The 15,198-nt window shown below is 43.4% G+C and overlaps 1 protein-coding gene across 4 annotated transcripts in view; it reads left to right on the top strand.

Annotated features, from left to right (window-relative positions):
• The window catches only part of LOC127636090 (acetyl-CoA carboxylase 2-like), a 47,829-nt gene that overhangs the window by 8,001 nt on the left and 24,630 nt on the right, over window positions 1–15,198 (top strand). Inside the window, exons 1-18 of one of the 4 annotated variants that reach the window (XM_052116497.1) lie at window positions 1,665–1,779; window positions 2,186–2,330; window positions 3,166–3,298; window positions 3,446–3,584; window positions 3,801–3,910; window positions 3,985–4,066; window positions 4,249–4,347; window positions 4,440–4,549; window positions 4,776–4,886; window positions 5,659–5,868; window positions 6,755–6,925; window positions 7,062–7,223; window positions 7,495–7,658; window positions 7,804–7,954; window positions 9,366–9,469; window positions 9,581–9,662; window positions 9,754–9,899; window positions 15,012–15,162. In XM_052116497.1, the coding sequence (XP_051972457.1) occupies window positions 3,173–3,298; window positions 3,446–3,584; window positions 3,801–3,910; window positions 3,985–4,066; window positions 4,249–4,347; window positions 4,440–4,549; window positions 4,776–4,886; window positions 5,659–5,868; window positions 6,755–6,925; window positions 7,062–7,223; window positions 7,495–7,658; window positions 7,804–7,954; window positions 9,366–9,469; window positions 9,581–9,662; window positions 9,754–9,899; window positions 15,012–15,162 (2,118 nt within the window). In that variant the 5' untranslated portion in view covers window positions 1,665–1,779; window positions 2,186–2,330; window positions 3,166–3,172. Of the gene's footprint in view, window positions 1–1,658; window positions 1,780–2,185; window positions 2,331–3,032; window positions 3,052–3,165; window positions 3,299–3,445; window positions 3,585–3,800; window positions 3,911–3,984; window positions 4,067–4,248; window positions 4,348–4,439; window positions 4,550–4,775; window positions 4,887–5,658; window positions 5,869–6,754; window positions 6,926–7,061; window positions 7,224–7,494; window positions 7,659–7,803; window positions 7,955–9,365; window positions 9,470–9,580; window positions 9,663–9,753; window positions 9,900–15,011; window positions 15,163–15,198 lie in introns of those variants that run through there. The other 3 variants (XM_052116488.1, XM_052116504.1, XM_052116480.1) reach the window with 3 other exon arrangements.

Genomic DNA, 15,198 nt, shown 5'->3' on the forward strand with positions numbered 1-15,198 from the left:
GTGGTTACTGAATCAACATTTGACTCACTTATAATGAACAAAGTTATCATTACTTTTAAGAAATTAAGCAATAGCTGTCTTCATCAAATTGATATCAGTATTATTACTAACAGGTAAGAATATGAGAGTATACAATATATAAGACCTTTCCTCTCTGTACATTCCACACAACTGCTTGTTCAGTCACTTGTCATAACTAGACTGGACTACTGTAATGGTCTCATTGCAGGCCTTCCTGCATGTGCTATTAGACCTCTCCAAATGATCCAGAATGCAGCAGCACATCTGGTCTTTAATGAGACAAAGAGAGCGCATGTTACACCACTCTTTGTCTCTCTCCACTGGCTGCTGGTTGATGCACGTACTAAATTCAAGCCCCTGATGCTGGCATACCTAAAAACATTTATGCAGAGCTACGGTCCCACCAAAAGCCTACAGTCGGCTAAGGAACGTCGCCTTGTCGTACCAAAACAAAGAGGCACCAAAACACTTTCCCGGACCTTCAGTTTCATCATACCACGTTTGTGGAATGACCTTCCCAACTCAATCTGTGAAGCTAACTCTTTCAATCTGTGAAACTAACTAATCTTCAAAAACAGCTGAAAACACATCTTTTCCAAAAGCACTTAACCAGTCACTAAAATTAAAAAAAATATATATATACTGTATATATATATATATCTATATTTACAATTCTTGTTGCACTTAAATCTGTTTTGTATACTATTCTGATGATAGTGAAACTTTGTAGTATGGCACTTTTCGTACCACTGTCTCCTTAAGATGATTCACTGATGTTTTCCTCTTTTGTAAGTCGCTTTGGATAACAGCGTCTGCCAAATGAATAAATGTAAATGTAAATATACAGTTTTAAAATGTATGCAATACTGTAGGAAACTTCGGTTGACCACTTCTTACTATTTTCAGCAATTTGCTAAACTATCAATAACTGTAAACGCTGTTAACTATAGCATGCATTGAACATGCCCAAGAAAATAAATTAGTTTCTATGAGTTATTGCACAAACACATTATTGGTTAAGAACCTACTGGAACCTATTGTAGGTTAACAGACTGAAAACAAGCTGTTAAATTTTTACTTTATTGCATTTGACTTAGCAAAGAAAAAGCCACTTTTGAAGCAGAAAAAAAAGGACAAAGAAACCAGTTAGAGTGGGCAAAGAAACACATAAATTGGACACCAGATAATTGGAAAAGAGTGTTTTGGATCTTAACTCCATTGAGCTTTTGTGGGATCAGCTAGACTGTAAGGTGTGTGAGAAGTGCCCGACAAGACAGCCACATCTATGGCAAGTGTTACAGGAAGCAATGGGGTGAACTGTCACCTGAGTATCTGGGTAAAATGACAGCTAGAATGCCAAGGATCTGCAAAGCTGTCATTGTTGCAAGTGGAGGAGTTTTTGATGAGAACTCTTTGAAGTAGTTTAAGAAGTTCTGGATTTTTGTTCAAATTGTAATAATAATTTATCATGCTATTAATGTCCTGACTATACATTGTGATCAGTTGAATGGCACTTTGGTGAATAAAAGTACCAGTTCCTTTTCATAAGAGCAAAATCTGCACATTATGCCAAACGTTTGGTCACCAGTGTAGACATAGACATGGGGGAGGGGACATGAGTGTGAGAGAGCAAAAGAGGAAAAGGGAGGGAACATAAGTGTGTTTGTTGTTGTTTTTCATCGCCAACTTTATCTTCTGATTCTTTGCAATGGACGGAGAAGGAGGGCAAACACTCAACTGGTTTCAGTGCCTAAAGAGGTTGGTACTGGACCAAACATGCACTATGTTCACTCTGTCCTCTAGAATCTTTAAGTTTCTAAATAGACAGTATGTTCTTGACAGTGTATGAAAGGGGGTGTGGTTTCTTTTGTTATGTCTTGTTATGCAGCATAACGCAGAAGCAAAGAGTCTATCTTAACTGTACTGTAATCTTTGAATAGGTTTTTACAATGCAGAACTTGTAGATTGCAGGATTTCATTGAAATGCATGGCACAATGTAGACTGTTTGAACTGTGCACGAAGTGTTACACAATGTAACCCGATGATTTTAGCATGTGCTTCTGTGAGTTCTCTGTCCAGAAAACATGTGCACATAACATCTATGAGAGCAGAGAACAATCTGAGAATCAGGGAGATAATGGCAATGTTTGTTCAATTCTACAGATATACTGAAACAAAGCCAGCTCCTGATCGTTACATTGGATAATTAAAAACAGATGTGAAGTATTAAACAAAAATCCTACTGGACTGCTGGAAATCTTCATTAAATTTGTCCTGATTTAAATGTAAATGCTCTACACTAAGTAAGGTAAACATGAAAAATGTTTTCTACACTTCAAGTACAAAGCAGTTTGCATGTAAAGTCTTAAACTTTTAAAAATCTAAAAGAATGTTATAAGTAAACATTTCTCATGTAGAGTTTCTCAGAAGTATCTCATGAGTAGTGCCATTTTAAATGGTAGTTGGAGCCTGAAGGTGACAAAAATCTAAAAGACGATAGTCAGCATCTCATGTTTTGTTTCCGCTGATACTACAGAAAATAAATTAAATATGATCCTTTTGGTGATAAGCAATTTTGGACTTTGTTTATGCTGCCACCTGTTTTCAAGCAACATATGGTAAAAATAGCCTGCACATGTCTTTTTAACTTGTTTATCTTCTGCACTCTACCTTTTACATACATTGCGTTACATTTGCTTTAAACTTTGTTTTAAGATTAAAGTTACTTCAAGTGCAAAGTTAGCAGTAGTTTTAAAGTTCAGAGTTAAGGGTTTGTCAGTATTGTCTGTAGCCTGTATGATAACATATTAAGCAGTGATTGGCTGCTTTGATAGTGTGAGCATTTATATTGTAGCACACTTTGACAGAGGTGGAGAGTACAGAGGCCAGACCAGCAGAGGAGAAACATTTTACACGGACACATGTGGATACGTGTATAGTCATGCATAAACTACGTTTTTTTTCGAGATATATTGTAAATGACACACTATAAATAGCCAGGAGGCCCAGGACAAACCGTAAATAGTAAGGTAACTAACTTTGGATTACAATCAAGATAACTTTAGATAGGACAGAGGGTGAAGTATAAAATCCACTGCTGTGTCTGCTCAAATTGCCCTAAAACTGTTTTCGTTTGATTGTAGGCCTAGCATGTCAGCCCCCCACCTGCTGAAAAAGGGCAAAGAACACAGAAAGATGGATGTGCCGAGAGACTTCACTGTAGCCTCTCCGGCTGAGTTTGTCACTCGTTTTGGTGGAAACCGCGTTATAGACAAGGTCAGAATTCTTTGTGAATGTGATTCATAGTCTATTCTACCCCCATGTTATGTTACTGCTTTAATGCTTCACATGTAACTTGAAAAGTGTGTGCTCACGTAAAACTAGAAATTCTCTCTTTCGTAACTTCTTAATCTCTCATGTCAGGTGCTGATTGCCAATAATGGCATTGCTGCAGTTAAATGCATGCGTTCTATTCGCCGCTGGTCCTATGAGATGTTCCGTAATGAGAGAACCATTCGCTTTGTGGTGATGGTCACACCTGAAGACTTGAAAGCTAATGCAGGTTAACATTATTTGCCTTCAATTGCAATAATTCTATTTTTGTTTGCAAATTTGATGTAGGGTGAATTCAGGTAAACTGGGCTAGTTTTTTTACAGTCGTCTCAAAGTGACAAAGTGACCCTATTTTAATGAATTCACCCCATTTGTATGTTTTATTAGGGATTTTGGTTTAGTGATTTACATTTTCATGTTCAATTTTTATTATGTTTTTATCCAGAATATATTAAAATGGCAGATCACTATGTGCCAGTCCCCGGGGGCCCAAATAACAACAACTATGCCAATGTTGAGATGATAATTGATATTGCCAAAAGGATTCCAGTGCAGGTAGTGCCTCTTTCAAATCGGTGAGAGTGGAAAATATCCTGTCGTTACTGATGAAGTTCTTCTACATTTCATAGGCTGTATGGGCTGGATGGGGCCATGCTTCTGAGAACCCCAAACTACCTGAGCTCCTCCATAAAGCAGGGATATCTTTCTTAGGCATGACTTTCTCCACACTCCATAGGTCCTAGTTGAAGCCATTTAGATTGCTCTGTTAACCAGAGATAAAATGCACACAAACTGAAACTAAGGAAATTATTGATGTCTAATAAATATTGAAAAATGGCAAAATTTGACAAATGGCTTAATTAATGAAACATTTCTGTTTTGTTCTTTTTCAGGGCCATCCAGTACAGCCATGTGGGCATTAGGAGATAAGGTTGCATCTTCCATAGTAGCTCAGAGCGCAGACATTCCCATCCTACCCTGGAGCGGAACAGGTGAAGTATCCCATTCAATCAAATGCAAATGACCTGTTGCTAGAGTTCATAATATGACATCTTTGTCTCTTTCTCTGTTTCCTTATTCTCAGGCCTGAGGATTGAATGGGTAGAAGAAAATCAAAGACATGGTCACGTGATCAGCGTTCCTCCTGAACTTTATGAGCAGGGCTGTGTTAAAGATGTGGATGAAGGACTAGCGGTACGTTTCTACCACAGACACTCACAAAATATGGATCATATGGACAAAATTATACTTTGGTATAAAAGCAGCCAACAAAGTCACAACAGTAATACCAACATTAAAGACTTTTTCTTCTTGCAGACAGAAGTATAATCCTGTATCCTTTATGTTTGCCTGATGAGAGACTGGTGTATTCTTGCAAACTGTGAAAATTACATTTTGTGTCTTTTTTTGGGGAGATTAGAGTGCTGAGGAGATTGGCTACCCTGTAGTCATCAAAGCTTCAGAGGGAGGGGGTGGAAAAGGCATCAGAAAAGTGGATAGTGCTGAAGACTTTCCCAGCTTCTTCAGACAGGTATACACCAATACATGAAGTTGTCTTTAGTATACCCCAAAATAAAGATTTTCTTATAATTTACTAACCCTCTTTTTCTGACTTTCTTTCTTCTGTAGAACACAAACCATTTTTGTTTTAAGGATATCTCAGCTCTGTAGGTCGTTATAATACAAGTAAAAGATGTCCGGCAACATTTAAGAAATCCATTCCACTCCAGACCATTTACCGTTTACCATTGCAATCTCTAGGCACAATCATGATTTCAAGCTCGATTTGCTTCCTAGTGCTTGATGCATGCACAGAGCACTAGATGATGCAATAGGAAGTGTACTCGAGCTTGAAATCATGATCGGCAAGGAGGCTACTGTCAAGATTTATAGCGAAAAAGGAGTTATATTTTGGTCTGTTCTCTTTTCACCCAAATAGCGATTGGATCGTTTCAGATGACATTGATTAATCCACTGTAGTTTTATGGATTACTTTAATGCTGACTTTATCTGCTTTTTGGCGCTTCAAAGGTCTGGCCACCACCATTCACTTGCATTGTATGGACCTAAAGAGCTGAGATATTCTTCTACCAATCTTTGATTGTAGAAATTAAGTCATGCACATATTGGAGAGCATGAGGGTAACTAAATGTGCTGAGAATTTTCATTTTTGGGTAAACTACCCCTTTAATTTTACTTGGAAATATGAGGGTTTTACTTTGATATGATTTCTTTATTATGCATTGCAGTTATATGGTCAGATACGAACAGTGCATGATGTCCCTAATGTTTATGCATTGTAGGTGCAGGCTGAGGTGCCAGGTTCACCGATTTTCATCATGCAGCTAGCTGAGCATGCACGCCACTTGGAGGTTCAGATCCTGGCAGACCAGTATGGTAACGCGATCTCTCTGTTTGGAAGAGACTGCTCCATCCAACGGCGCCACCAGAAGATCATAGAGGAAGCTCCTGCCACCATCGCCTCCACCAGCACCTTTGAGCAAATGGAGCGGGTGAGCCAATGAGCAATGAAAATTAATGAACACGTTTCAAATTTAGAGATGAATAATATTTTGTCCTAAATAAAGGTAAAGAAGACTGTGATTATGGGAGTTTTTAAGCTTTAATCTTCTTAATATTGAAACTTTTTAAGGTTTAGATTTCTTTATTCTTAATATTTTTTCAAGTACAAAGATTATATAAAGCAAAAATAGATTAAAAAAAATAATAAAATTAAGCAATTATCTACAAAATAATGCCCCCACATTTGTTGAAAAAACCTGGAAATATCAGGGATTTTTAAAATAAGTTTTTCCAGGCCTGGAAAAGTCATGAAAAAATCATTGAAATCTTTTCAGTGAATGGACATGTTTGTAGTTTGCTCTGGTCTAAAAGATATCGGCAAGATATTACTATTGTGAAGAGACAGATTTGTAAGCTCTAATGTTTTCTGATCAGAGCTCAATCTTTTGAGTCAGTTCTTTTCAATAAATATGTCAAACTTTTTTACAAATGGGTCTAAATAAATAATCGATCTGAATAAAACATATTTAGACAAATTCTTATGCAATAATAACAAACCACTGGAAAGGTCATGGACAAGTCAAAAGGGTGGGAAACCTGTCAAATGAAGTATGTACATTAAGCAGTTTGAATCAATTGCAGGACATTTTTGGAGGAGAAGAAAAATAATCAGTTGTCACGAGTCAGTATTCATTAGTTTATACAAAAGTTCTAGCTTTTATGCTAATATGCTCCAGTATAAATGATGGTTGATGATATATCTTTAGTAGACCAATGCTTTCATTTTAGATTCATGCATATGCATTTAAATTTTTATATGGTGGTTTTGAGAAGGTGATATTGTCACCTGACAGATATGTATGATTTGTGTGTCAGTATGCAGTGCGTCTGGCTAAAATGGTGGGTTATGTGAGTGCTGGTACGGTGGAGTATCTGTTCTCAGAGGATGGAAGTTTCCATTTCCTGGAGTTGAACCCCCGGCTGCAGGTGGAGCACCCCTGCACTGAGATTATAGCTGACGTCAACCTTCCTGCTGCACAGCTACAGGTATTTCATGCTACTTTCAATCGCAGTAGCAACCAATATTGCCTTATTTTGTTGATGCAAATGTTTGTTCGATTATCTCGGATTCTCAAATGTTTTGAAGAGCATACTGAAGTTCTTTGATGTTTTCTCTGTGTAGATAGCGATGGGAATCCCTCTTTATAGAATTAAGGATATCCGTGTACTGTATGGTGAAGCGCCATGGGGAGATACACCCATTAACTTTGAGTCTCCAGACTACGTCCCCTGTCCAAGGGGACATGTCATAGCTGCACGCATCACCAGTGAGAACCCAGATGAGGTAATTCAAATTAATAAAAACGTATTCTAGATACTTGACTCAACAAAAAATCTTTACACCAATTTTGTCTTTGTTATTTTACATTTTTGTTCTTTCAAATCAGTACACATCATGGATTTTTTGGGCTTGTAGTCGCCCCATTTTTTTTGTTAATTCTCAGACATTAACTTAGAGTTAGACTCGGGAGTTCATTTCAGTATTGATTTGAGGCTACTTAAGCAGTCAATTACTTCATTTATTTAGTTATTTGACTCTTTGTTTTCTTCTCTAGGGCTTCAAGCCAAGCTCAGGCACAGTTCAGGAGCTGAATTTCCGTAGCAATAAGAACGTGTGGGGCTACTTTAGTGTAGGAGCAACCGGAGGTCTACATGAGTTTGCTGACTCTCAGTTTGGACACTGTTTCTCCTGGGGCGAGAATCGAGAAGAGGCCATCTCGTGAGTCTATTGAGACGACATATGATGCATTCTAAAGTTTCATGACAACAGCTTTGTCATCCTCTCCTCTCTTTAGAAAAATTATATTTAACCAAGCTCCATTTGTATGATGGATAATTTAAGCCTTTGTTCCAATGATCTGTAGGAACATGGTGATGGCAATGAAGGAGCTGTCAATCAGGGGAGATTTCAGGACCACAGTGGAATACCTTATTAAACTACTGGAAACAGAATGTTTTAGGAACAATGACATCGATACAGGCTGGCTGGACCACCTTATTGCAGAGAAAGTACAGGTAAGACCAAGGATAAAACGAAATATTCAAGATTTAAAGGGACCAAGGAATCTTTTGTAGAAAAAGTCACATTGATTGATAACTATCAGGGATTAAAAACAGTTCAAGGAACAAAACATTTTGCAGAACGTAATCGAAAATGGGAACAAAGTGATTTTCAATTGTTCCTGAGCGATAAAGTTATTTCTGAATGCTGGTTACCGGTTATAACCGGTTAATTTCATTCTGCAAATTTTTTCATGACACCAATGTCCAAAGAATTTATCAACGTACATTTTTGGAACCACGCTTCATATTGCCCAAAATAATGTACTTGATGTACAAAATAATAAATGTGCTTTGATCCTGAAGGAAACTGCTGCATGACATTTCTTTGCCCAATTGCCCTTTGTGGATGAAGCTTTCTGTGAATGAAACTTTTTAATAACTGTATAATTACTACATATACTGTACATGCACGGCTAATTCAAATACAAGGAAAACATTATTAGAGGTAAAAAATTAATTTCTCAATTGTTTCCATGTCTTCACTGAATTATTGTTAGATAGGATGCATTCATTCAGCTCCCCAGGCACTCTGATACTGCTGGGTTTTGACTGAGAAGCAGAACTGTAATAAAATGTATACTTAACTGTTAATTAACTGCATACGTGTTATTATTTCTATGCTGCTAAATCGACTACACACACAAAAAATTTATTGCTTATTTTTGCTTATTTTGTTGAGGCAAGCGGATTATCAAGCCAAGTTGCTTGTTTCTCTTGCGACACCTGGCAACACTGCAATTGGTATTTCACCCACCCCTTAGAGCAGATTACTGTCATTTAGTTTGTTCTAACCGGTTACCATTTGGATAGGAGAATGCCGAACTTCTGAACTGGAACAAAAAATACAGTTTTTACTCGGAACGATCCGATATGAAAATCTGTTTGTCTATAATAGGGATGTCTCAAAAATAGAGAAGAAAAAGGTAACACTCATCTAGATGGTGGATTAATACATTTTAAGTTCAGGGAAGAGCGTGACGCTCGAAACATGACTACTTAATTAAAATCCTGAGCTTTCTACGTGTGCTTTTCCTTTTTGTACTCTTATTTTTGAATTGTTATTTTTTGGATACTGCACCCTATTTTCTCTATTTTTGCATGTGCGTGTTTATTTTTTTATTTTATTTTTGTATTCTTTTGGCTATAATAGTGATGGACCCATTTGGGTAGAGAGTTATGAGGAGATGCAAATTGTCTCTAGTAACTTGTTTCCGTCCAGGCGTTATGAACTTTGAAGTAATTAAAAGTAAATTGATTGACATGCTTTTAGTTTCTGTATTTTTTATTTTTTTTTATTATAGTTGTTACTGTTATTTTTTGGGGTCATTTTATGTAATTTTGTTTTAATACACATATCTTTTAGGCAGAGAGGCCAGACACAATGTTAGGTGTGGTATGCGGAGCTCTACATGTTGCTGACGCCAGTTTCAGAGAGAGTATGTCTGACTACCTGCATTCACTGGAGAGGTATTTTCACTAATCCCTAATTTTTTTAAAAACATCTATTGCATCAAGAATCCTAGAAAACCTCTCTACTGAAATAGCATTCTGTGTTTAATGGACTTCTGAATATTTCAGGGGTCAGGTGTTACCTGCTGCTAGTCTGGTTAACACTGTGAATGCTGACCTGATCTATGAAGGAGTCAAATACTGCCTCAAGGTAACATAAAATACTCTCTCTCTGCTTTATAGTATTCTTCTGATCACCTTTTTCATCACTAACAGATGTGAATTTGAATTGTGTGGTATAGGTGGCCCGCCAGTCACCCAACACATATGTTATCATTATGAACGGTTCAGATATCGAGGTTGATGTCCATAGACTCAGTGATGGTGGTCTACTCCTTTCCTATGGTGGCAGCAGCTACACAACCTACATGAAGGAGGAAGTAGACAGGTCAGAAAAGTTCATAACAAATTTGGATAGAAAGTGATTTGCTTTGTATATTTACATTGAATCATTGTGACAACCGCCCAAAGGAAGGGACGGAAACAGGTGTCAGCTTAAGGGGTAAGCTTTTTATTTTTATTTTTTCAATATACACAATATCGCTGTTGTGGTTTTTTCTTGGACGGGTTGTCGGGGGCCCCATGCTCCGTCACTGCTGCCCTTTTATGCCGCTCTCCTCATGTTACTGAAATTAGACACAGGTGTTAGTCATCATTTTAGCTCAGGTGTGAGCGCCCTTACCGCTTTTCTCTCCCGGACGGGCGCTTGACCACGCCCCCGCTGCCACATACCCCCACCGCCCGACTCAGGCCGTGGCGTCATCCGGCCTGCCTACCACTCCCCCCCATTTCTGGAGAGGAAGTCAGCGGCAGCCATCTGCACCCCCGGTCTGTGGACCACCTTGAACTTAAAAGGCTGGAGGGCCAGATACCAACGGGTGATCCGGGCGTTAGTATCTTTCATGCGGTGGAGCCACTGCAGTGGGGCATGATCCGAGCAGAGGGTGAAGGCCCGCCCCAGCAGGTAGTATCGGAGGGTGAGGACCGCCCACTTGATGGCCAGACATTCCTTCTCTACGGTGCTGTACTTAGTCTCCCTCAAGGAGAGCTTCCGGCTAATGTACAGCACCGGGCGCTCCTCTCCCTCCACCACCTGCGAGAGTACGGCCCCCAACCCTCTGTCTGAAGCGTCCGTCTGCAAAACAAAAGGGAGAGAGAAGTCAGGTGCATGCAAAAGCGGCCCCCACAAAGTGCAGCTTTAATCTGTGTAAACGCCTGTTGGCACTGCTCCGACCATTGGACCGGATCTGGAGCCCCCTTTTTAGTAAGGTCAGTCAGCGGGCTGGTGACATCCGAATAATTAGGTACAAACCGTCTGTAATAGCCAGCCAGCCCCAGGAACTGCCTCACCCCCTTTTTGGTCTTGGGTCTAGGGGAAGTCGCAGTCGCCGCGGTCTTGTCAATTTGGGGACGCACCTGGCCATGACCCAAGTGGAACTCGGGTTTGCCGTGAGCCCCGCCCGCCGCAGCGATCTCAGGACGGCCCTCAAATGTTGTAAGTGCCGCTGCCAATCATTGCTATAAATGATGATATCATCTAGATAGGCAGCGGCGTAAGCAGTATGCGGTCTGAGGATCCTATCCATGAGGCGCTGAAACGTGGCTGGTGCCCCGAACAAACCGAAAGGAAGCGTCACGAATTGGTGTAATCCGAACGGCGTGGTGAAGGCCGTTTTTTCACGGGATATTGGTGTCAAGGGGATCTGCCAATATCCCTTCGTTAGATCCAAGGTCGAATAAAACCGAGCAGTACCTAACCGATCGAGCAGTTCATCAACACGGGGCATTGGGTATGCGTCAAATTTAGACACCGCGTTGACTTTTCTATAATCCACACAGAAACGTACAGACCCGTCGTTCTTGGGAACAAGGACGACCGGGCTGGACCAATCGCTGTGAGATTCTTCTATTACTCCCATGTCAAGCATCAGCGTCCAATTCTTCCCGAACTATTTTCTTTTTGTGTTCGGGCAAGCGATAGGGGCGGCAACGTACCACTACGCCCGGCTCGGTCTCGATGTGGTGTTGTATGATGTCTGTGCGGCCCGGTAGGGGAGAGAACACGTCTGCAAACTCCTTTTGTAGTTCGGAAACCTCTGTGAGTTGGCGTGGGGAGAGGTGGTCTCCACAAGGAACCGGGGTGTTAGGATTGCGGGCTTTGTTTACCTCCGGTCCGAGCTCCGCCCTCTCCGGAACTACCGTTGCCAACGTCACAGAGGCTGCCTCTTCCCTCCACAATTTCAGGAGGTTGAGGTGATATATTTGACGCGCGCCCCCTCTATCGGTACGTTTAACCTCATAATCGAGATCCCCAACTCGTCGTGTGACCACAAAGGGTCCTTGCCACTTGGCGAGTAATTTCGAGCTCGATGTTGGGAGTAGTACAAGTACTTTATCTCCCGGTGCAAATTCCCGTAGCTGAGCATCCCTGTCATACAGCCGCCGTTGGCGTTCTTGAGCCTGGAGCAAATTCTCCTGTGTTAATTGCCCCAGTGTGTGGAGTTTTGCTCGAAGATCAAGAACGTATTGAATTTCATTTTTAGCATTAGAAGGTCCCTCCTCCCAAGCTTCACGGATGACGTCGAGGACCCCGCTTGGGCGTCGCCCGTACAGCAGCTCAAATGGGGAAAATCCCGTGGAGGCTTGCGGAACCTCTCGTACTGCGAATAACAGGGGGTCCAGCCACTTATCCCAATTCCTAGCGTCTTCGTGCATGAATTTACTAATCATATTTTTGAGTGTTTTATTAAATCGTTCCACCAGTCCATCCGTCTGAGGATGGTACACGCTAGTGCGAATCGACTTAATGCCCAATAGTTCGTAAAGTTCGCGAAGTGTTCGTGACATAAAAGTAGTGCCTTGGTCGGTGAGGATTTCTTTCGGAACCCCCACCCGGAGATTATCTTGAAGAGTGCCCGGCAACACTACGTGCTGAGATGTTGCTCAGAGGCACTGCTTCCGGATACCGCGTTGCGTAATCCACCAGGACTAACACAAAGCGATGTCCGCGTGACGTACGTTCTAATGGCCCGACGAGGTCCATTCCAATTCTCTCGAAGGGAACCTCGATCAATGGAAGGGGCGCAAAGGCGCTTTTGGGGTGACCGGTGGGTTTACCAGCTGACATTCACGGCACGCCGCACACCACCTGCGGATGTCGCCGCCAATGCCCGGCCAATAGAAACGGGCTATTAGACGAAAAGTGTTTTCCGTTCCCCTAGGTGACCGGCCATAGGATTATAGTGAGCCGCCTGGAAAACCATTTCCGGCGGCTCCGTGGAATCAACAATTGTGTCAGCTCCTCCTTTGTTTGAGCATCCTGCGTCACTCTGTACAACCGATCTTTAATAACTGAAAAATACAGATATGAGATGGCGATACCCGGCCGGAGTTGTTGACCATCGATTACTCTCACTTGGTCAAAAGCGTGCTTAAGGGTTTCATCCCGCGACTGCTCCAAGGGAAAGTCCCCCTCAGGGAACTCCCTGAGAGGAGGGGTGACCCCCTCGCCCCTTCCCTCGTCACTCGGAGCAGCCGAGGATGGCCCCGGCTCCGCCTCCCCCGCCAAAGCATCGCACATCACACACCTCTTCACTTTCATGCAGGACCCATCCGCACAAACTCCCTCTATTACACTTCTAAAATTCGGCCAATCAGTACCCAAGATTAGCGGATGGGTGAGGCGGGAACTAACCGCTGCCTCCACACTATGTTTTGCTCCCCGGAATTTGATCGCTAAAGTCACCAAGGGGTACTTGTGAATATCCCCATGCACACACCTCACCCTCACCCGTTTAGCTGTGCCCAAAGCCCCGGGTTGAACCAAGCGTTGGTGGATGGTGGTCTGATTACAGCCGGTATCCATCAATGCTTGGTATGTACCCCCCTGGATCCTTACCGGGACCCGGTACGCTCCAGCCCGACCGGGGGCAGCCTGCGGGACATTGGAGACCCGCACCACCGTCCCCACCTCCATCAGTGGACACTGATCCCGGAAGTGGTCCGGGTCTCCGCACCTCCAGCAGACCGGCCCAGGCGCCACGGCCGCACCCGTGCTGGCGGGCGCCACCACCTGAGGAGGAGAGCGGCTGAAGGATGGAGAAGGGTTAGGCGGGTTCTCCCACGGCCGGGAAGTTGGCCTGGTGTATCCTCCACGCCTGCGGGGGGCAGGAACGGGCCCTGGGGAGAGAGCAGAGCGAGAGGGAGCAGGGGGGGGGGAAGCAGGGGAAGACACAGGGGAAGAGGAGAGAGGGGGAGGGCTCCTCCGCCCTCGGTATCGCCGCCAAGTGGTCCTCCGCGAGCTGAACAGCTGCCTCCAGCGACGCCGGGCGGTGGCACTGGACCCATTCCGCCGTTCTCCTGGGCAGTCGTTGCGCGAATTGCTCCAGTACCACCTGATCGATGACTCCCTCGACGTCAGCGGTCCCCGCGAGCAGCCACCGCCGACAGGCGTCCCGAGCCGTTGAGCAAACGCAAACGGGCGGTCGGACTTCTCAAGCTTCATGCTCCGGAAGAGCTGGCGATTCTCCTCCGGGCTCCGACCAACCCGTTGCAGAATGGCCCTCTTTAGGTCAGAGTAAGCCAGGAGGTTAGTCGCCGGCAGTTGTTGTGCCGCGAGTTGTGCTTCCCCGGACAGGAGAGGAATTAGACGGGCTGCCCACTGTTCGGGCGGCCAGCCCCAGATGTCAGCCGTCTTCTCAAATAAGTCGAGGAAGGCCTCAGGATCATCTGCTACCCCCATCTTCTGTAACGTGGGCGGGGGTAGCGTAGCGCGAATGTCCGGGGTCGCGGCTGGGGCCGACGCAGCCTCCTGGCTGAGGAGGCTCCGGATAGCAAGTCGGTCCTCTGCCTGAGCCCGCATGATCTCGAAGAACCGCCGATCTTGATCCTGCCGGAGCTCAAGCAGGGATTGTTGGTGGCCTTGATGGAGAGTAGCGAGGGACTGGAGGATTTCCGCCAGCTGGGAGGACTCTATGGGGCGACCTTGTTCCATAACAAAAAAAAAAATGTCTCGGGTTTCGGCACCAATGTGACAACCGCCCAAAGGAAGGGACGGAAACAGGTGTCAGCTTAAGGGGTAAGCTTTTTATTTTTATTTTTTCAATATACACAATATCGCTGTTGTGGTTTTTTCTTGGACGGGTTGTCGGGGGCCCCATGCTCCGTCACTGCTGCTCTTTTATGCCGCTCTCCTCATGTTACTGAAATTAGACACAGGTGTTAGTCATCATTTTAGCTCAGGTGTGAGCGCCCTTACCGCTTTTCTCTCCCGGACGGGCGCTTGACCACGCCCCCCGCTGCCACAATCATCTATCAGACACCTTTATCCAAAGCAGCTTACAAATGAGGATCATACAGGAGCCGACATTATTAGTAGTGGAACAATTAACCAAATTAATTAATTTGAGAGAAGAGAGAAAAATATATGTATACCACAATGTACTAACTTATGTACTTGGTGTTGTGTTAGCTGATGGTTATTTGATCTCTTGTTGAAAAGCTACCGCGTTACAGTGGGCAACAAAACGTGTGTGTTTGAGAAGGAGCGAGACCCCACGGTGCTCAGGTCGCCCTCTGCTGGCAAGCTGTTGCAGTATGTTGTGGATGATGCGTCTCATGTTTTGGCTGGGCAAGCTTGTGCTGAGATTGAGGTAAAACGGTGCAAAGCAAGATTTCCTGGATTTTTA

The sequence above is a fragment of the Xyrauchen texanus genome, chromosome 4 (genome assembly GCF_025860055.1).
Source record: "Xyrauchen texanus isolate HMW12.3.18 chromosome 4, RBS_HiC_50CHRs, whole genome shotgun sequence".
NCBI lineage: Eukaryota > Metazoa > Chordata > Actinopteri > Cypriniformes > Catostomidae > Xyrauchen > Xyrauchen texanus.